At 38.3% G+C, this 21,785-nt stretch overlaps 1 protein-coding gene across 4 annotated transcripts; it reads left to right on the top strand.

The window, feature by feature from the left end:
* The first annotated feature begins 132 nt into the window (after positions 1-132).
* Positions 133-21,285, top strand: LOC121299627 (ARF GTPase-activating protein GIT2-like). 4 transcript variants are annotated; one of them, XM_041227475.1, is made up of 22 exons: positions 133-397; positions 6,329-6,462; positions 7,051-7,163; positions 7,566-7,671; positions 8,255-8,341; positions 8,440-8,570; positions 8,694-8,788; positions 8,881-8,926; positions 9,372-9,423; positions 10,037-10,109; positions 10,279-10,376; positions 10,900-11,011; positions 11,237-11,379; positions 11,733-11,882; positions 14,480-14,701; positions 14,788-14,829; positions 16,441-16,530; positions 18,708-18,790; positions 19,034-19,225; positions 19,698-19,826; positions 20,644-20,707; positions 20,964-21,285. In XM_041227475.1, the coding sequence occupies exons 1-22, from the start codon at positions 346-348 to the stop codon at positions 21,174-21,176; spliced, it is 2,427 nt and encodes an 808-aa protein (XP_041083409.1). In that variant the 5' UTR covers positions 133-345; the 3' UTR covers positions 21,177-21,285. The 4 variants fall into 4 exon arrangements, with proteins under 4 accessions (XP_041083409.1, XP_041083404.1, XP_041083405.1 ...); XM_041227470.1 differs by lacking the exons at positions 14,480-14,701; positions 14,788-14,829; positions 19,698-19,826 and having other exon boundaries at positions 11,237-11,388; XM_041227471.1 differs by lacking the exons at positions 14,480-14,701; positions 14,788-14,829; positions 19,698-19,826 and having other exon boundaries at positions 134-397; positions 20,964-21,284.
* Positions 21,286-21,785: the final 500 nt, after the last annotated feature.

The following is a 21,785-nucleotide window of genomic DNA, read 5'->3' as shown; positions in this document are numbered from 1 at the left end:
AAGCGTGCGTTTGTTTCGTCTTTCTCCTCTAACCCCCGTAAAGCAAACAGGCGTAGCGCTCCGACTCCCTCGTTGATTTACGCTGCGGACTTTACGTATGTTCCTTTTGTGAATGAGGCCGGCCTCCTTCGGTCTGGTGGGTTTCCGTTCTGCTAGCTGCTGCTTGAGCAGAAATCCGAGCTGTTAAAACACAGGGAAATTACTCTGTCGTTTTATTTTTGATTTTAGGACCTTTTTCAAAGTGCTCTGTCACATGCGCTGGATCATATATGACTCGCTAAGGCAAGCGAAAAACGTAGCAATTGACCTTTAATTAAAGAAAGGCCTTTTATCGAAATAAAAAGGATGTCGAAGCGGTTGCGGAGCAGTGAGGTTTGCGCAGATTGCAGCGTCCCGGGTAAGTGGCAAACACTGAATAATAATAATAATAATAATCATAATAATAATAATAATAATAATACAGACTGCTGCAATTAAAAAAAAAATGTGTTGTTTATGCCATGTTTTGGAAGAACTGCTGAAAAAAACAAAACGGGCGCAAGTATGTAAGTCAGTATATTTCGCCTGTGTCAAAACATTGTTGGGTTTTAGTTTGTCTTCAGTTTTTTTTTTTTTTTTTTTTTTTTTGCGTGGAAAATAATGTGCTGTAATGCGCTCCTAGAACGCTTTTCTTATTTTCTGATCAGGTTTTTCGATGTTGACCTGTGAGTAGTGTGGTGGTGTTTTTAGTTCGTCTCAGTTTAGCGTGGGTGATCTGAGTCCGGAATAACCGCTACATTGGTTTCAATTTGGTACCAGGAATGGGAATTGTGAATATCTGAGGTATAGGACGTATTGGATTGACGTTGCATTTTTTTTTTTCTCCCTTGGTCAGCCAGGTAACTCCCTTTTATTTACAAAGAAGGTTTATAATATGTCGTTTACATATATTTTCAGTTTCATACCCCAGTACTGCTAGGCACTGGAAAACTATTCAGAATAAGTTTTGTTTCCAAGCTTGGCTACTCCACTAGCTCTATTTGATTCCACCTACTTTGGCAAGCCTAGAAAAACAGCAGTGCTGTCTTTAACACCTGCTTGACCCAACTTTCCACCATTTTACATGACTTCATGCGCTTACCTTGAACTGACAGCTGCTAAGGAACAGCTGGGAAATAAGACCCTAAATGAGACCCCCCTTGGTGACACTGCGCTCGGGGTTAGTAAGTCACTGGGTAAAAAAGCACATTACCGTCTGCTTTACATTATCATTGCTCAACATAGCACTGCTTAAGCTACATTTTCATAGGCACGTATATTATTAACATCAGTGCCGTGCCGAGGGTGCTCCCGGCCCAGCTGGAAGACTCAAATCCCCCCCCCCCCAAAAAAAAAAAAAAAAACTAATCCACAGGAAGTGCTTTTAAAAAAGGACCTTCCTAGCCATCTCTGAAGCAGTGCCACTAAAGATAGTTGCTGTTTTTATTTCCGGACTTGGTGAAGTGTCTCGGCAGTTTTCTTCCTGTTTTATTGCTGTGCATGCCACAGTCTTAATATTTTGTGCAAAGCTGTCGAGTGAGAGTTCCTCAGGCTGCAAGTGCTATGTGTAGTTTTCAGTGGTAATGTTAACAGACATGCACACATTTAAAGTAGGAACAGTCCCGGTGTTTCCATGCAAGTCAATTAAACTGACTTTCTTTTGACGATATCTGGAAAACAGATTTAAAGCATTTGTTTTGTATCCAGTCCATTAATCTGACAGTTATACTGGCCTGTACTTGACATCTGTAACAAAGAGACTAGAAAATAAGCTAGTTCCTAAAATAGTCTCCTGTAATATATGCTTATATGTTTCACCATTAAGGCAAGTGGTCTCTTGTTAGCATACTATAGTTACCTTTGGGTAACAAACAACATAGGGATTTGGTTTACAGCTGAGTCAACCTGTAATTGCCTCTAATGTTAGGACTTTGGGGGCGAGCCACCTTTTCTTCTGTCATTTTACTTCAGGCTCTGATTTACGTTTGTTCCTACTGGAGGGAAGGTGGGTACTGATCCCATTGTAATTGTTAAAGGTATGTCATTGTCAACACGTTCTTCAGCTCTGAGATAAAGAGGTTGCAGAGGTTGTGGCTCTCTAAAGACAGTAAAATAACATGGTATGCCTTATGTTACTGGCCCTAATTTGCATGTATGATCGCTTTCTTAAGAGCAGCTTTACAAAATTTACAAGTACCACATAACAAAACAAACTATAGCTGTGAGCAAGGTAACTGTGGGAGGGATACTGATGCTTGTTTTGTGATTATTTACATGAAATAGTTTTATACAGTTATCAATGTAGAAGTAGTTGTGAAAATAGTGCAACAGGTCACTGCAATTATTATTGTTACCTCCTGACCACTTTCCAATCCCCAATGTAACTCGTTTCACCAGCTGTGGATGTAGCCACAGGAGAGCCACACACACACGCACACGCACACGCATTTAAACACACTTGAATGGAAAATAACCTGTCATACTGCATATATACCCCGGAGTGGCTACAGTGAACTTGTGTGGCTGTAGATGAGAGGACACACTTTTTTCTACAATGGTGAATTATCTGACTGCAGCTATTGGCAATGACCAAACCATACATTGAATTCTGTAAACATCTGGAGTGACATCATGACAAATACGAGGGTTGTTTTTTTTAAATTGCCTTGAACAGGTTTTGGAATGAGAGAATCCTTAAAAAATGTTAATACTAATGGGTCCCAACATGGGATCTGAAATAATTGCATCCTGTCGAAGTTTTATATTTTTTTTAAAAGGACAAAGTGACATTGCACAAAACACAAACGGCAGTGTCAAGAGATCTAGAGGCAGAGGTGGCTGCATACACAGATTACACAATGCTGTAAATACTAACGGGAGCCTAAGCAGGGTAGGGTTTGCCTGCCTGAACTGCTCTGGTCTGCATGGCCTTTCAAGCAGCACCAGAAAAATAAACTCGCACAGATGCAAAACATTAGACTTGCTGAGATCAGAAGTCGAAGTAGCTCCCAAATGTGTATGGCAACGTGAAACTGAAAGACCACTCATTGTACATAATACAGATTATACTGATCCCATCCCTACATGCTGTGATAGTGATCAGCAGATCTCTGTATTGTGCGACTTGTTTGCTACAGCATTACTGCAACACATTCCCTAGTTGATAACTTAAAAAACTAACTGGCACGAAAATGGTATTTCTTTTTTTCTCTCTGTTGTTTACTGTATATGTTTAGTTTTCTCCTGCCTTTCCATTTTGAAATCCTTGCAAATTGAGATTTCTGCATAAGCTATGACCTCATGCTAAGAAATTCTGAAATATACTTCCAACCCTGGACACATCTATGAATGATCTGCTCTGTGCTTGTTGAAACTTGCAGTTAATCGCTGCAAGAGCCCTTGAGAATAAGACGTTTTGACATTTTCTGGTTTTAAATATTTCTTCTGGCACTTTAAATGTCATTTTGTTTCTTCTTTCTAAATTGATTCATTTTTTATGGTAAACCAAAGAGAAATATATTAGCTTAATAGGTGGCCAAAGCAAATTCTGTTTTTTTTTTTTTTTTTTTTTTTTGGAGTGTTTTCTGCTCGTGTCAGCTAGAGTATTTGGTCTTTGTGAACACAGTATGGTAAAATATCAGTGTGTTTTATTTGAGTCGCACTAGAAGCTGAAGCTTTTTTTCTTTTTTTTTTTTTAATCTGGTAGGGGTGCGGGCAGGGCAGTTCACTCTTACAGGAAATCCATTTTTACTTGAGGTTCATGTGAGCTGTTGGTTAGTAGTCCTGTGTGAATGTAGACAGTCAGTGCCACATTAATTCATTTTACAGTGTTGCTGAGGGTTTAGTATCATGTTACCCTTGAAATCTGTCATTTATTAGGAAGTCACTAGTCTAGTCTAGGCAGTGCCATATACTGTAGTATGTGTCACCAGTCCCAGACTGAGATTACAGTAGAATGCAAATAATTAGAATATCCAATTTATGGTATTCTACTACCTAAAATAATTAGCATGAACATTTGGTGGGAAAAAAAAAAATGAAAACATTAACATTTGATATGCAAAGTTCAACATATAACTTGCAAAGGAGTTTAATTAATTACAGTATATAAAAGGGCTTCAAGAACAAACTTTTTATCTAAAAAAAAATAAGTGTATTTAAATACAGATATTAAAACAGAAGTTATAAATATCTGGTAATTACAAATAATTACATATTCATCTTTGTACTGTAACTGCAGCATGTAATTCAGAAAACTCTTGCATGATTTTGACACACAAAGCAAGGGGAAGCTGGTACTTTGTAATCTATGTTGCACTGTCTAAACATCAAGTGAAACCTGTGACACAATTTCATCAGTTGGCCATATATGGAAGTATAGATCCACTTCCCTTTCATTAACCCAGTACAGTGTGGTGCAGGCAGATGCTAGGAGAACAATATTTTGCATTTACAGTTTTTAAATAATGAATTTTTTTTAAAAAAAAGAACTAGAATCGGGACAAGAGTTCTCTGCTCAATCGGAGTAGAGTTAGTGGAGAGAAAAAAAAACCTAAAGAAGGCTGGTCTGTTTTCGTGAATACAAAGGCAATTCCAACAAGTGATGAGACCCAGAACAAAGTTCTGCTTCGACCATGAGCCCTGCTTGTTCTGCTTCAACAAGCCCGCTTGATTTGCTCGGAGTTGGCTTTGTGTTCTCGGGTTGATGTGCCTCCAGAACTCCATCTGTAAACTCTCTTTGTTTAGTTTGACACTTATTTGCGACTGTAAATAAATGTTTTATTTTGTAAGAGAAAGATTTAAGTCTATTTGAAACCACAGAAAAACTGATCTAAGACATGGCTTGCTACACACTGTGTTGGAAAGTATTTATTTAAATTTTCATGGTAGTTTGTGATTCTTGTCAAACAGAATATTGTGAACAGTGGTATTTTTCTTTATTATTATTATTATTATTATTATTATTATTATTATTATTATTATTAGTATTTATGAATCTAATAACAGTTCGGGGGACACAATGAACATACCAGATTAAAGACACGAGGATTGGGAATATCATGGCATAGACTCGAGTATCAGAGGCATGATATAAACTCTGTCCACATTCGTGCATTATAATATGATTATTATATTATTATATATTAGATATATATATATATATATATATATATATATAGATAGATATATATAATAGAATAATATATATATATATATATATAATATATATTAGGCTACATAGTGTTAGTGTGAACTGACTGGCTTTCAGATTTTGTCTAGCAGGAAGTCTCATATCTTCCTCTCATTAACATTATTTATAGTGTAAGATAACTGTGTCTCACTGTTGCATTGGCTGCTAAGCAACCAGTCATATAAAATGAAATATACATTTACACCATAACTACAGTCTCTGGAACTGCTCTTAGTATTTTGTTTTCCATAAGTAAACTCCTCAGCTAGTACACACTGGTTAGCTGTCTCCAGTGCAGTTCAAAGTATCTCCTGTTCTGCATTCTCAATGGGCCAATGCTCACAGCGAAGCCTGGGGTATGTGTACGCTGTTTGGCTTGGAATCAATGGTAAATTTGTTCATCTTAACTTACTCACAGCAGCTGTGGATATTGGTATGGTTGCTGAGAGACACAAATCTACTGGTAATACTGACCTTCGAAGCAAAAAAGGTACTGAACAGTCATACTGTGATTTAATAATTGATGCTTTTCCTTGGCTTGGATTACAGTTTTTTTTTTTTTTTTTAAACTAAACAAAAATATCAAAGCCATACCTTTCAGCACAAACAAAATACATTGCAGATAATGAGAGACCTCAATATCCTTTACATTTACACAGCTGATTTTCCTTTGACTTTGGGTGTATGTTGGACACCATAACATGTTTGCCAGGAGGTCGCTATGCTGCGTAATACGATGGTGATAATATATGATCTGTTTTTCGGTGTTTGTCTTGAGTGCATTTGGTGCCTGACACATATTCCAGCAAGTGTTAGCCTGCTCTTGACAAACATTTTCCAGCTGAGCTTTTATAGCACTTCTATCTAAATGGAGGAATAATCCACGGAATCATGGGGGCTTAAAAGGGGAAAGGATCAATAATCATGCTGGATGTTTAACATTACCAGCCTCACTAACTGCATCTAGTGATGTGTTTGTCTGTATGAAAAGAATGACAGTGGCAACATAGAGAGGAGGGAGAATTGTGCAGGTGGAAATGGGAAGCTGTTCTGATGGGGTCCAGCTGCTCATTTAGTAGCCAAGGTCTAACAGTTGTATTTTTTGTTCACCCCGCACAGACCCGCGCTGGGCCTCTGTTAACCGTGGAGTGTTAATCTGTGATGAATGCTGTAGTGTGCATAGAAGTTTGGGACGACACAGCTCTCAGGTGCGGCATCTAACACACACGCCCTGGCCTGCCACACAGCTACAGGTAAGAATTAAATCGGTCTTGGGCATGTATATCTTAAAATGATAGTTATCACCCACTGGGCTTGAAATACCCTGGTCACAGGAATAGAGAATGATCCAGACATGCCTCTATCTAATAATTATTATTGTTGTTGTTTATGATGGTGATGACATTGTATCACTTCAGTGTGCCCCTGGGCTTAATGTCTAGAGTCATCAGGTCTGTCTGGAATGCACAGGTCTATTCTGTACCAAGTACAGTATCAGATCGGAGTAGAGCTACAGCAGGTCCACTTTAAAACAGGATATCCTTGTTGATTTTGAAACATGTTTCAAGATTTGTGAACTCCAAGATTCGATGCTCTTCCTCTCCTGGCTACATTTTGAAACTGAGCCTTCAAAAAGAAAGCCCTTATTCGTGTGTTCAGTTCCCATAATAGTGAAGTGAAACCAATGTTGGTGTTTGTCTTTGCAGCATGTTTCGTTGTTCCCTGGCTGCAAGTGTCATGCAGACCACTCTGTTTACAAGCACAGTTCTTAGTGGGTGATTAATACCTGCATTTGTGTGCATATTTCTGTAAGTGCATTATTTCTGATTTGTATTTTGCAGATGGTGCAGACGTTGTATGGTAATGGTGCAAATTCAATATGGGAGCATTCCCTTCTGGATCCTGCATCAATAATGAGTGGCAAGCGTAAGGCCAACCCACAGGATAAAGTACAGTGAGTATAGCTGTTGTTAATTGGCAACCAAGAGTTACTATCTAATAACGTTCAGTGTTAATATTCGCAGAGCCCTGAGATGCCATTTAAAGTAACTAGCTCCTGGCTAGAGATGCAATATATTTACTTGTGTAAAATCCCTGGCCGTAGCCACTGTGTAATTAACGCAGAAGTTAATTTAAAATATGTACTGTATTTTTGTCGTGCAAGCATGTTTGTAGGTATTAAACTGAATCATTCTGTTACTGACTGTTTGTGAAGACAATCTTTGAAATAAAATATTTTTCAGCTTCAAAAGTATAATGCTGTTGGTTTTGGTGTGCTGTTGAATATTCGTATGTCTTCATTTGATAAAGTAGTGGTAAGAGGAACCTCCTGAATCACTCTTGTTCTCTATCCAAGCCCAAACAAAGCAGAGTTTATAAGAGCCAAATACCAGATGCTGGCATTTGTCCATCGGATGCCATGTCGGGATGAGGACAGCGTTACAGCCAAGGACCTCAGTAAGGTACAACATTACATCACATAGCTGTATCATAGCGGTGCATTTTAAGCACCTGTATCATAGTTTAAATGCACTGCTTGCACATGGACCTCTGTCATCCAACGCTGACCCTGTGCAGCTATGACAGTTTGTGTCAGTGCATTTCTAATGGATCTGGTGCCATTTAGGTCTACAGTAGTGAAGTCTTGATTTCTTGGCACGGACAGTGGAAAAACGGAGTTGTAATTCAATATGCAGGAGAACTAGAACTTAATTTTTCAGCGGATAGGGGTGGTCTTTGGCCTCTCCCTTTGAACGAGGAATATTGAAAACACTTGCTGTGAATCAGTAATCTGATCTTTTTTTTTTTTGGTCTTATGATGAAATCATGTTTTTTATTTCCAAACTGCTCAAATTTTATATATTTGAATTGTATTTCTAATTCAAATGTTTTACTACTTCGCTGTCTGTACTTCCAGGAGCAAATGGGTTGTTGATTTATTGTCATATACATCCTGTGTAAATATATAACAGTCACACTATTTAAAATGAAGAGTTAGTACTGTGCATAAAGCCTTGATGTGACCATATGTCATAATTTCCCTAGCAACTTCATTCAAGCGTTCGGACTGGGAACCTGGAGACGTGTTTGAGGTTACTCTCCCTTGGAGCCCAGGCAAACTTCTTTCACCCAGTAAGTCAAGCACTGATAATCAAGGTTAAACCTCCCCACGATGTAGCAGCTGTTCCTGTTTGTCAGCTCCAGTTTTAATTGTTTTCTATTCCTTGTAGGAGAAAGGAAACACTCCCCTTCATGTTGCAGCAAAAGCAGGGCAGATTTTACAAGCTGAGCTTTTAACTGTGTACGGTGCCGATCCTGGGGCTCCTGATGCTAGTGGCAAAACCCCAATTGACTATGCAAGGTAAGGCACTGCGTTTCAGTATATTTCATCATTAAATCACTTCTTAACATATAAAAAAAATAAATAAAAAGTGTGCTTTTTGCTTATACATGCATCATTAGCATGTGTTGATGTATTTATTAGGCAAGCTGGACATCAGGATCTTGCAGATCGGTTGGTTGAAATCCAGTATGAACTCACTGACAGGCTAGCATTCTACCTCTGTGGGAGAAAGCCGGGTAAGTTGAAAACTGAATGAGATTAAGCTTCCAGCAGATCTCTGTTCTTTTTGTGTTACTTGACTCCATACTATTTCATTTGTGTTTTTCAGATCATAAAAGTGGACAGCACTTTATAATTCCTCAAATGGCAGACAGGTAAGAAATTGTTATGTCTGGGAAATCAATTTAGAAATAGAGAATGAGAGCCTGGTTGCTCAAACAGGGTCATTACATTTGAACTCCTGAGCCAAGTTCTCCACCAGTCAGGAGTTTTGGAGATGCAGGCTGGCTGTCAGTGTCTGCTACTCACTGAGCAGTGTTCACTGGCTCAGGGCCCAGGTATGTTTTGTTAGTTTTATGCCCTGGGTGTAACACCAAGCACACAGTTCAACTATAAGCTCAATTCTGTGACTTTAACTGTTATGCTTATTGTATAAGATCACAGATTTTTCACTTTTTATTTTTAATGCTGCTTTGAATGGATTAGGCACATGTAAGTATCCAAGCCTGAATTGTCTACAGTTTCATGTTTTTTTGTTTTTTTTCTTTTTTCTGTTTTTAAATGTTTTAATGGTAATGTTTTTTTTTTTTGTTTCTGTAGCAGTCTCGACTTATCTGAATTGGCAAAAGCTGCTAAGAAAAAGCTTCAGTCTGTAAGTGTGCATTCTCAGGGCTCCCCTGAACATTTTCCCTTTTAATCGGACAGCGTAATTATTGCACATTTTTGTACATGCACCCCGATGGTTGGTGCGTGGTACACGTACTATACAAAGAAAAAAGAAGTTACTATTTCTTCCTGGAAGAATACTTTGAAACCCAGCTGTTAGGCATCAAGACATTTTCTTATTTTGAATTGTGTTACTTGCTACTCTTGAGGTAATAATACCTTGGCTTTGTGAATTTTAAAGATGTATTGTTTAAATGCTGTAAAACTAACATCACAGTTTTATGCAAACATATATTCCTCGTAATTTTAAACCTTTGTTGGTTTTTTTTATTTTTAGAAGAGGGAAAAAAAAAAAAAAATATATATATATATATATATATATATATATATATATATATATATATATATATATATATATATATATATATATATATATATATATTTAATGTGTAATCCTATCAGCTTGCATGCTAAAATATTTGAGGACATATTGTAGGTTTTTTGCATTTCAGCACAGTGAATACATCAGTCTTGGATGTAATGTATGTCTGTATTATTATTCACCACTAATTCTGTTTCTCCAATAAATATGATTACAGCTAAGCAATCACTTATTTGAAGAATTGGCCATGGATGTCTACGATGAAGTTGATAGAAGGGAGACCGATGCAGGTGAGAATTATTACAGTGAAGCTAAAAACACTTCATGTATGAACAAAATGAATTGGTGCTCATTTAAAACAACAGCATAAGAAATCAAGTTAAGATCCATGAAGCCGACATGAAGTGAATTGCTGCAAGAGTAAAGCTTTTCAGTGACCAAGTGCTCTGCCATTTACAGTGTGGCTAGCAACACAGAACCACAGCACCCTAGTAACCGAGACTACAGTTGTGCCTTTCCTTCCTGTGAACCCAGAATACTCCTCAACCAGGAACCAGGCAAGTATCTGCATTTTGTTCGTTTGACTTCTTTTCTTGTAATCATGTGCACCAGCATTACACCCTTAACCTGTTTCATACATGAAATATTGAAAAAAGCTTGGAAAAAAAAAAACGTATGGGTAGAAAAATGACATCTTCATGCATTTTCCATATGTCCCCATATAAACTTTCTTCCCCATATGAGGTCGCAATGCATGAAAGGGTTAAGGAAAACATGCATGTACAATATTATGTAAAATGAGAAGTGACATCCCAGCACACATTTTCTTGTTTGGAGCCTTGACTTGTTTAAAGGGTTATTTAACCACTATTGCAGTTTGCCAATGTAACCACGTGGTGGTATCATTTAACAGAGTAACAGGCTCTTCTCCTCATGCCTGTGCCATTCCCAATACCACTTTCATGTGAAATTATTGAATGTGTTAAAACTTTGGGGTAAATAGAAGCTGTTTGTCTGTCGCTTTCTGAGTGATTTAGAGTTTTGCACACATCCAGTTTAATTTATATTGAATTTTTGCAGGGGAGACAGAAACTTGCAAGGTTCAATGCTCACGAATTTGCAACCCTTGTAATTGATATTTTAAGTGATGCCAAACGTCGACAGCTAGGAAGCTCTGTTTCAAGCCCTAAAGGTAGAGTATAACACTTGATCTGCTGTTCTGTGTGTCTTAGGTGATGGTCTTTGAGAAACAGCACTACTTTAAAACAGCCAACAGGGTGACCTTGAAAATGAGACTGTGCACCTCAGATCTGTTTTTATATCGTATGAATATTTTATGAAAATAGCTGCTTTTTTTCAAGGTCTCGCTGAAATGGAATGCTGAGAAAAAAATATTCTTGTTTTTGTTTTTTGCCAGAAAACATAGAGCTGATACTGAAGAACATAGGGAGCCGACATGGAAGTGAAAGTCAGGACAATGACCAGCCTGATTACGACAGCGTGGCTTCAGATGAGGATACGGATCTGGAGCCATCGTCGGTGAAAACAAACCGGGCCAAGGTAATGCAGGTATACAGGTCACTGTTTAGGAAAATAGGCAGATTTGGAAACTTGCTTTATATTCAGTGCAATAGACTAGTCGGTGCAAATGTTTTTTTAACCTGTGAGAAAGCATTCTTGTTCAGCATCTTTCAACATGTGTGATAATCATAAAATGTTCTAGTTGAAATATTATTATTATTATTATTATTATTATTATTATTATTATTATTATTATTGCTGTTTTTTAGCAGGCACAATAATGCTAGCTGCATATGGTGCGTTCATTTTCACCAACTTAAAATTCCCCATACCTACCATACTCCTTCATGCCTGAATGGGCTGTGTTTCTGATGGCTTCATTTGTTTGGCAGAGCGTGGATTCAGACTTGTCAGATGGGCCAATCACAGTGCAGGAGTTCATGGAGGTTAAAAACGCACTGACGGCATCAGAAGCAAAGATTCACCAGCTAATGAAAGTGAACAGCAACCTGAGTGATGAACTGAGGCTGATGCAGAAAAAGGTACCTTCAGAGCACTCTCACCAGGGCACAAACACAGACCCCTTATAGCTGCAGGGCGTCTGAGAAATCGCAGGGGGCACAGCAGTGCACCATAACGCTGTTGTTTTAATGCTGTGAATTAGCTCTATCTTTGTAAAGGGGATACCCTGTAAAATGGGTAAAGTGTGTAAATATGCTTGAAACACAAGCATCAGATCTGTTTTATCATCTATTTCAGTACACTGCATTCAACAGAAACTTAATTTTAGCGAGTGACCTCCCTGGTATTACAGCACTTTCATGTTTTAAATGATCACATATCCTCTGTCGCCCCAAACCATTGAGAAAGGTTAGAGTTTAATGTGGTAAGGAGTACCTCAGTGGTTGGAGTGCTGACCTCTTGTGTGGAACATTATAGAAACATTCAGATTAAAACCGTGCTGGAGGATGTGAAAAATGTAAATATGGATCTCGAGTCTTCCAAAGCTGTGCATTGGTGTTGATTGCAATACGTTCCTTACGCTGTACAAAGAAAAGTAAAATCAGCCCCTGTTAGTCGAACTGGAGAGCTGATGAAAAAGTAATGAGTTTCTGATGCATGTGTTGTTACTTGGGAGACTTCAACCTGGACAGGAGTGGGACAGGAGTGAAATTACAGTGCAGAGGGGGAACTAATGAGGTGTAATAGAAGATAGAGAAACCAGAAAAGAAAACTCCTTTTTTTTTTTTGTTTTTTTTTGTTTTTTTTTGTTTGCCAAAGCAGGGATCAAATTGTTATTCGAAGTTGTAACATATAACCGGGAGAAGTTTACATTTGAATAAATTGGACACAAAGTGGAGACAGATTTTTATTTATTTTTTTTTTAAAGAGATTGCCATTCAGCGCATTGCCATTCAGTCTTTTTTTGTTAAATCTCAGGTTGCAAATGGGCTGACAGCCTGTCACCAAATATTTGAAATAAGATGCTGATACAGACATCACCTTTATTAAAGTTCTAGCATATGAAAAAGTAGTTTATCAAAACTGGTAACTTTTATAAGTTCATGCCTGATATTGCATCAGGATAGTTCAGCAGAGGCAACCTCCTGGTTCTGCTAGGCCAACCTAAAGTTTGGTTAAAGTCTGGTCGAAGTGTTGGTTGGTCTAGCAGAATCAGAAATAGAGATGCTTAGCGGGGATCCAAACCTGTAATTTAGACCTTGCTGCACCCAACTATTGCATTTGATTGTAAGAATGTTCTCCCGCATTGTGGATTGTACACCTTTAACTAGACATTCATGTTTTGCTCTGGGTAACTTGATATAAGGAGAATCTAGCTGTGCTCTGTGAAGCTGTGTGGGCTGGCATTGTGTGAACTTACGGCTGATCAATATACAATGATATTGCCTTAGATAATAATATTATTAAACCCTTCCTGCTGAACATGATCAAATGCAGGCAAGGTAATTTGAGTATTTTACATTCAAATGTTATCTGCAGAAACATTTTATAGTCTTTGCTTGAATTTACCATTTTTCTGAATGTCCGAAATAGCTATTTTTCTTAAAGCTTCTAATTCTAATTTTATTGCCTCTGCTTCTATTGATCATCACCTTTTTGCAGAGTTACAGGGATCCAGTTATACCAAGCTGGCTCAATAACTTTTGCAGGAATCAAGATGTCTCTTAATTGGATGCTGCATGCTGTATTCTTTGCCTGCTTGCTTAAGTTTTGCTGTGTCTTGTTTTTCTGCTAAGCATGTTTTAGGTTTAACTTTTTCATCAGTTATATTGCTCTTGAGTTGTAAAATTTAAATAAGAATGAATACAGGAAAGTTAGTGCAATGCTAAATTACTTTCCTTTAAACGGTGCAAGAATGGATTTTCAAACTTAAACACTCAATCAGACTAGCAACACCATCAAATTTAAACATGGCTTATCTGGGGTAGAATTACACAAAAGGAAGGAGGTTGCAAGTCTCTAGAAATGTAAATGATAGCCTTCCAGATTGGAGTCTGCATCTTCAGACTCCATAGTAAAAAGGAGATTCTCCTGTACCTTCTGTTACAGAGAGCACACACAAAAGTGCCATTTAATAGCACATAACATGTATTTAAGAAAAACATGAGGTGTTTCCGGCATGAATTCTAAATAATCTTGGCATTATATATTGGTTTATAACAGTAATGTATGAAGGCTACATTGTGTGTGTCTGCTACAAGAAGTTCTTTTAAAAAGCTTAGGGATTTTGGTTCAGAAATCGTTCATACAAGCCCAGCTTGTAAAGTGGATATTCATTTTTCATTACATTAGAGGGTTTTAACAGTGTAGAGCAAGTAGCAACTAGGTAGTGGATTCACCCCAGATGATTTGAATAGGAAGAGAAGTGTTTTTCTTTTACCATATCGTACCCTGCAGATTGGGTAAAGTCTTGCTATGTAACCCTCCCTAGCCACAGAACAGGAACCACACATAACCAAAAAAAAGTCTTTCATGAGGAAGACTGACAGATGCATTTTCTTACTCTAAAGAAACACATCAATCCCCATGAATCTCTGATCTAAAAAAAGGAAATAAACAAAAAGAAAAGCTTGCTGCAAAAGCACCTTTTTAGCCTATTGCTAAACGTCTCTTCCAGCTGCAAACACTGCAAAGCGAGAACACTGCTCTCAGGCGGCAGGTTACAGCCAATATCTATCAGGTCCCGACTGGTTCAGAATACCCAGACCCCTCCAGCCCTTCATCCCTGAAGCGGCGTCCGTCTGCAAGAGGCAGCCGGCCCATGTCTATGTATGAGACTGGCTCTGGTCAGAAGCCCTTTCTCCCAAAGGGAGAGGTCACCTACCCAGAAGAGGGTGTAGCCAGAGAAGTCGCCGTGTGGATAGTTCAGGTGGGTCACATACATCTTCACCGAGCACCAGACATTACCCTTGCTGTTGAGTGTAGCCCTCTTCCCAACCGGTGGCAGCCGGGTTCCCACCACACCGGGTAAGTGAGAACTCCCACAATTAGAGGCGGGTTGCATAGAGTTTTTGCCTCTTTGACCTTTTGTTTTCTTTTTTTCTTTTTTTTTTTTTTTTTTTTTTTTTGCAGCTTTCTAATTGTTCTGATCTCCCAAAGTTATGCTTCTTTCCATTTCAAAGCAACTGTAGCTGGGCAATATCGGTCAAAAAAAAAAAAAAAAAAGTGACAAGCTGTTAAGATCACACATTGGTTCCAGCGCACAGTTTATCAATGCCCGTGACAGGGCATAGACCTCTAAGCTGGGGGAGGCGGACAACTTGGTCATATACAAGGGATAATAAATAATTATGTAACTCTTACATGAAGTATTGGGTGGCCAATCAATTCCTGTATTGAACTAGATAAGCACTGCTCTTGTCTGTGCAATTTCATATTATCATATCATGCATATATTGATTTAATTTAATTTTTTTTTTTAAATTAGACAAAAGAAATAGGGAAGCCAATGCTTTAGACCAGGGGTGCCCAATCCTAGTCCTGGGGGGCCGGTGTCCCTCCTGGTTTTTGTTCCAACTGTGCCCTAAATTGCTTAATTGGACCAATTAAGCTTCTAATAAGTGCTTGATTGGTCCAATTAAGTAATTTAAGGGACAGTTGGAACAAAAGCCAGGAGGACACCCCTGCTTTAGACCTATGGGTGAGGATAATAACGGGATTCAAATGATCCATTTAATTTGATCAAGTCTGTTTTAAATATTACTACTGATATTTATATCATGTTTGTGCACCCTTTTTTGAGCATACTTGTCAGGATTTCTGAGACTTTTTAAACTGTTTGTGGGTTTTTTTGTGATTGTTATAGAAAGAACCTTTTATTTTGTGAAAATATGATGATCTTGGAGTTTTGTATTTGATAATTATTTAAATATTTCTGCTTTCTATAAATAACATTTAGCTAGCTATGTACTACAACACTGAAATTAGTATTAAACATTTAAAAAAAAATATGTAATTGTTTTGTCATTTTTCTATTTTCGTTCTCCCCATTGACAGTAACATTTAACACCTAGGATCCATTCAAACAATCTGTTTTGCATTTTGGTATTTAACAGACCCAAACTGTTTTTAATTTCTTGTTGTCTTGGTGTTTCTTGAGAAGAAACACCAAGACGTGTGTTTTGTGTTTTAATCGGTATGCCAAGATCTCCTTCAGTATTTAAATAAAGAAAACAAAAATGTGTTTGGCTGTGTGTCCTCAGTTCCACAGCAAATAGTTTGCATTACTGTGCATCCACAGTGTTCCGAAGTTTCTCGTGTTAGATTGTGAGATTCCTCAGGAGATGAAAGGAAACGTGTTGCTTCCTGGCAGCATGTTGATGTGCCATCAGGAGTTTCATAACAATATTCCTAATATCAGAAATAAATCCAGATGCACGAAGAACATTTTGAAATACTGTAAAATCAAACCAAAATAAATAAACAAACAAAAGCTTGGCATGCTGTATCTGTCTTTCACATATGTTGGTTTTGGTTTTTATATTCTTTCCAGATTGTATTAATTTGTTATTTTTTTGTCTTGGTTTGTTATGTGTTTTTTTTTTTTTTTGCCCGAGTTTTCTTTTCTCCCTCTTTTAGATTGGGAGGAGTGCTTTCGTGACCTCCTCTTCATCTCTCCCTTCCTTCCCTTCCACGCTCTCCTGGTCGCGGGATGAGAATGCACGAAGGGTTAAGTACCTTCTCAGTTGGTCTGTTGCCCCGGAGGAAGTGGCGGTCTCCCCGACAGCCCCTGGCCTCCATCCCCACCCCTCTCTTTCTCCTCATACTCCCCTCCTGTCCCGCTGCATGATCCATCTCTCCACCTTTTTGACTCTTCTTCTGATATGTATCTCAGTCTCTCCTTTTTGTTTAACCTCACATACTGAGAATGTCGCATAGTGAGCACCCCCCCCCCCCCATGTTGGTGTGCTGTCAAAAACTTGTTCATTTTTTTTTTTCTTTAGTATTATTTATGAGCCATTAAGATACTGGTTAGCAATGTGAGTATTCATTTCGGGCAAGGGTTAAGGAATTTAAGCTTCGGTAAAATTCTGAACGTGATATCAGGGATTCTCTCTCGTTATTCTGTCATGCATGATGTGAGATCTTTACAAGAGGAACAACTATTTTAAAACCTGCTTCACCCCAACACAGGCTTGTTGTTATACAGAAACATGTTTGAAAACCCAAATGCCATTCATGAGATTTTGGCAAAACACTTGCAGTAACTGCACACCTTTCCTAACAGCAGAGCACTGTAATAAAAGCATTGTTAACCCTGTCCTAGGTAATGCAGGCTGGCTGCTGGTTTAGAAGCAGTGTATTCCAGAAGTGAGGGGTACCTTCATTTATTTTTATTTCTGTTTACAGGATACAGTCAGTCAGTAAAAACTGTATATTCAAGCACAGAGCTTTTCTGAAAATGAATTGGTCACAAACCTTATCTATACTCTGAGAGGAATATGATCCCAAATGTAACCTTGTGACAAGTTTTGATCTCCAGATTTATTAAAAAATAATAATAATAAAAAAATAATAAAATAATAATAATAATTGTTGGTATTAATTTGGCTTCTACTTTCTGAAGTAGGATTGCTTATGAGTCATAACTCTTTTCAAAGCCGGCACCAGCTATGAGTAATTATGTATAATTAACCAAATTGCTTCCTATGAGCAAAATTCTAACCTACAGGCTCCATCAAGCATGTTCACTCTGCAGTAACAGTGGCACTTAAACAGCTGGTCAGGTAAAACAAGAGTGCTTTTCTATTCATTACTGGAATGAGGATTTTCTGTTGCCATGAAAGATGATAATTACATAATGTTAAGAAATCGGATGTTTGAGGTGACACATAATAGCCAGTTGTTGCCATGAAACCATGGCCACTGAAAATAACCTTTTGTGGCCTCTTGACCATCAGTTATGAAGAGGATTGTTTCCCACTTGGGTGGGGAACAAGGGTATGTATGTGGTTTAATGGACTGCTTTTTGTGCTCAATTTAAATGTCATTTCTGTACAGCATTATGTGTGTCTATTGGAGGGGGTTATCTTGAATTGAAATGGCTGTGCGTCAGTGTTGGTAACAACAGTATATTTAGTTCAGTTTAACATTGATCTGTTCAAGATTAATCTTAGTCTTGAAATCATTCACCCTGATAGGAAAAAATTCTCATCCTCCAGTACTTATAGAGACAATATTGTTTTGTGCAGCATAAGTGTTTTTAGTATTGTTTTCAGTGTGTTCTAATTGAGCATTATGTACTGGCATTGCTCTTAAACACAGGAGTTCAAATATTTGAGTCCGCTTTCCAGAAACAAAAGGGGGCTTAATGAAGCTCCAGATCATTAAACTAATTATACATTTTTGGTGATGTAGCTGATCTGTCGTCGGGCCACAGACAACACATTGATCATTAGAAGTAATGGAACATATATTTGAACCCTGGGTGTGTGACCTCACAGGACTAACACTGGCGTTTTGAAATGACTAAATCACAATCAATTTAATTTCTGGCTTAAAGGTCGGTTTGCTTGTTTCATGCAAAGTCACTTGATGTTGTGTTGTTTTGTATTTTAATTAGGGATATACTTTATTTGCACCAGCATAGTGTGTATTGTTGTTCAGTGGAACATTTCCCTTGGAGCACTTAAGGTGTTGAACTCCAAGGCAACACCTTTTGAATTGAAGATTTGTCATTTGGGTATTGCCAGGATATGTTTGAGCATGGAACTTTGCATTGAAACAGGAAAACTAGTCCCCTGTCTTTAGCAGCTGTTCTGTTCAACCCTAATGGCTGTGTTGTGCATTAAGCTTTTGAATGTTATAGTAGGCACTCCATGTTACTGTGTTTCTGATTGTTTTAGGCCTCTAAACTGGAAAAGCAAAGCAGCATGCCAGACAGCGATTATGACAACACACCAAATGACTCTGAACTGGATGATACAGGGTAAGTGTTAAACGTCATTATATTTGCCTTTTGTATTGCACTGTGTGTTTTTTTTTTGTTATTTTTTTGCATACTTGGCTGCATTTAAAATTTAAAAAAAAAAAAAAAAAAAAAAAACACTGCATGATTGCTCCAGTATCAAGGGTTCTGCTTAAGAGTCTTTCTTTATTTTCTGTGCTATACAGAACCAGGACCTTCTGGTGGTCAGTGCAAGTGTTTCATGGTGGGTTGTGTTTCTTGCAGATGCAATCGAAAGGGCAAGCTGAGAACTAGCGGGTGGCATGGAGGAGGCTCCATCCCTGAGCTGGATCAGGACCTGGAAGCAGAGCCTGACTCCACCCTGCCCAGTACAGAGGACGTCATCCGTAAAACCGAGCAGATCACCAAGAACATTCAGGAGCTGCTGCGAGCCGCACAAGAGGACAAACATGACAGGTAGGGGCGAGAGACTGGGGGAGAGGACAAGGAGGGGCGAAGGATGTATGGATTTCCTCTAACCGGTAAATGCTTTCTTCACTGCTGCTGAGAAAGGCACTGCTGCTGTTCCTTGTGCATTTCTGTTTCCTCAGTTACAGCATAGAAGTGGAATATTGTGGAAGGCCACTTAATAACCCATTCTTGTTGTATGGGGTGCCATTTGTTGTAGTTGAGAGCACTGTTTTGAGTTAATCTGAGCTGGTACATTTCTCATTGTCCCATCTTCCTCTCTTTGTGTTTTTCTGGCATAGAACCAGCATTTTTTTATTTGGAATGCTGATAAGGATTAAGATTTATTTTCCTAATTATATATAGTAGTTTTGCCTTCTCCGTCTATGATTTCACTTCTGTTTCTGTCTCCTTCTCTCTTTCCTCTACTTGTTTTTTTTTTCCTCTTTGTTTTCTGGTTTTTGTCCTCTGTTCTAAGCAGACTTAATGAGCGCGAGAGCCTGCGAAAGCTCAGGCACAGTCTCGGCTGTTTCAGTACCCTGGTTCCATGGGCTGACAAAACTCTTTCCCTGCATTCTCTCAGCCTGTACCAGCCCGACCCTGCCTCCTGGTATTCCGGCTTCTGTCCCTGCCTCCCAGGCACAGTCTCTCCTCTCTCTCATTGTGCAGCAGGGCTTATTCATGAAAGGCTTGCGTTAAATTGTATTAAAATAACCAAAGGCCTTAAAATCCTTGTTTTGCAAAATTGTTCATGGCATGCTTTAAATAGTAGAAACGACCCGTGTGTGAATTGATAACTCCACAATTAACTAGCATTTACTTTTATGTATTTGGTATTTGAACTTTCTTTTGGAGAAAGTATTGATGGGTTATAGCAAGCAGGTCCAAAAAGATATCAATGGGTTCGAAATGATTGCCTTTCATGTGTATCCACTGTGACTCTCTTTTCTGTTGTTTTTACCCACCGAATCCTTGAATGTGTACTATGGATAGATCTTTGTCGAAAAAAAAACTATCCAAAACATGAATTGCTACAAGGCATAGCCCAGGGGGGTGTAATGCTTGGAGTAAGACTGTGCTGAATGATCTCTTCAGGCACCCTGTGCATGATAACCCAATGACCCTGCCTATGCAAGAATACCTTTATATCAATAAGAACAACATAATGGAATAACGAATACAAGATTGTGCTCCGTCGTCATTTTACTAAAGATGTTTTGATTTCATATTTAACTACATAGAAGCGATGTACCTAAATTCCAGAATTCAGTGCCTTCATGAGCAAGTAAAGTGATCAGAACTACTTTTTAAAATGTCTTGATTTTGTGTGTCCTGTCGTTTTTCAAACATTAACCGATGTTGGGTGCATGTTATAGTTTTTCTTAAGCTGTTGTCTCATTGTTATTAATGTTGTTTGCCCTCTATAGTTTTATACCTTGTTCAGAAAGAATACACATCGCTGTAACCGAAATGGCTGCCCTCTTTCCCAAGGTGAGTTGCAGGTTTTGTTGGGTTTTTTTTCCTCCCCATTTTTATCTTCTTCCTTTTTCATTAAATGCTGCTTTCTAGTGGTATCAAAGTAACTTTGCATAACCTGCTAATCAACAAGTAAATATTGTGTAATGGGAATAACCATTAACACATTGCCTGTTGGTATGCCATCACATTTTATAAAATGTCAGTTTATGCTGCCTATAGTGACAACACAGCACAAGTGTTAAACACATTTATTTCTTCCTGTTTGCAGAAGCCGCGGTCGGAGATGGTCCGAGCCTCACTCAGGCTGCTGACTTCAAGTGCTTATCGTCTGCAGTCAGAGTGCAGGAAGACCCTGCCTGTGGAGAGCGGTCCAGATGCTGACATGCAGCTGGTCACCCAGCAGGTCATCCAGTCTGCCTATGACATCGCCAAGGCAGCCAAGCAACTGGTCACCATCACCACCAAAGAGAACAGCAACTGACACCAGCAGGGCGAGGGGTGCCTCTAGGTTCCTTTATCACTTGGTTAAGATTTTATTAATAATTTTCATATTTAAATAAGTGTAGACATTTTAATATTTTTTACAGGTTTCTATCAGTATTATTATTATTATTATTATTATTATTATTATTATTTAATTGCATTTTTTTTTTTTTTTTAACAATAATAATAATAATAACAATAAAAACCTTCCCAGAAAACTTAACCAGATGCCTTACTAGGGCAATACCTGTGGTTCTATTTTGGAGTTTCTGTGTTCATCACTTGCCACCATTGCAGTATCTTCTAGTGATAAGCTTCAATAATTTTCCTTTTAAAACCTGAAAGTAGTTCCTTGTTTCTGCACTGAAAGTAAACTTAGATTTCAGTTGAATTTTAATGCTGTTTAAATGACTGCACAATTCCACCGTTCTTACTAGTATATTTACAAGAACACAATGCTTTAGACTTTTCTTTGTCTCGGTCAGTAATCGGCTGAAACTGTGTAATTTAACTTCTCGGACTAAAGTGGTTCCCCTAAAAAATATACCTTCTCACAGCCTTCTGAAGCAGGCCTGTTGAGGCATTGTTGGGAGCCTGCCTTGAAATC

The sequence above is a fragment of the Polyodon spathula genome, chromosome 25, assembly GCF_017654505.1.
Source record: "Polyodon spathula isolate WHYD16114869_AA chromosome 25, ASM1765450v1, whole genome shotgun sequence".
Classification (NCBI taxonomy): Eukaryota; Metazoa; Chordata; class Actinopteri; order Acipenseriformes; family Polyodontidae; genus Polyodon; species Polyodon spathula.
Note: the sequence above shows the minus strand (reverse complement) of the source record. Positions and strands in the feature narration are given on the sequence as shown.

Bases quoted from the DNA above. Each gene is read 5' to 3' on its own strand.
- LOC121299627 (XM_041227475.1), top strand. From the start codon at position 346: ATGTCGAAGCGGTTGCGGAGCAGTGAGGTTTGCGCAGATTGCAGCGTC. The intron at 11,883-14,479 runs GTACCTTCAGAG...CGTCTCTTCCAG, and splicing joins TGAGGCTGATGCAGAAAAAG to CTGCAAACACTGCAAAGCGA. The intron at 14,830-16,440 runs GTAAGTGAGAAC...TCCCTCTTTTAG, and splicing joins CCGGGTTCCCACCACACCGG to ATTGGGAGGAGTGCTTTCGT.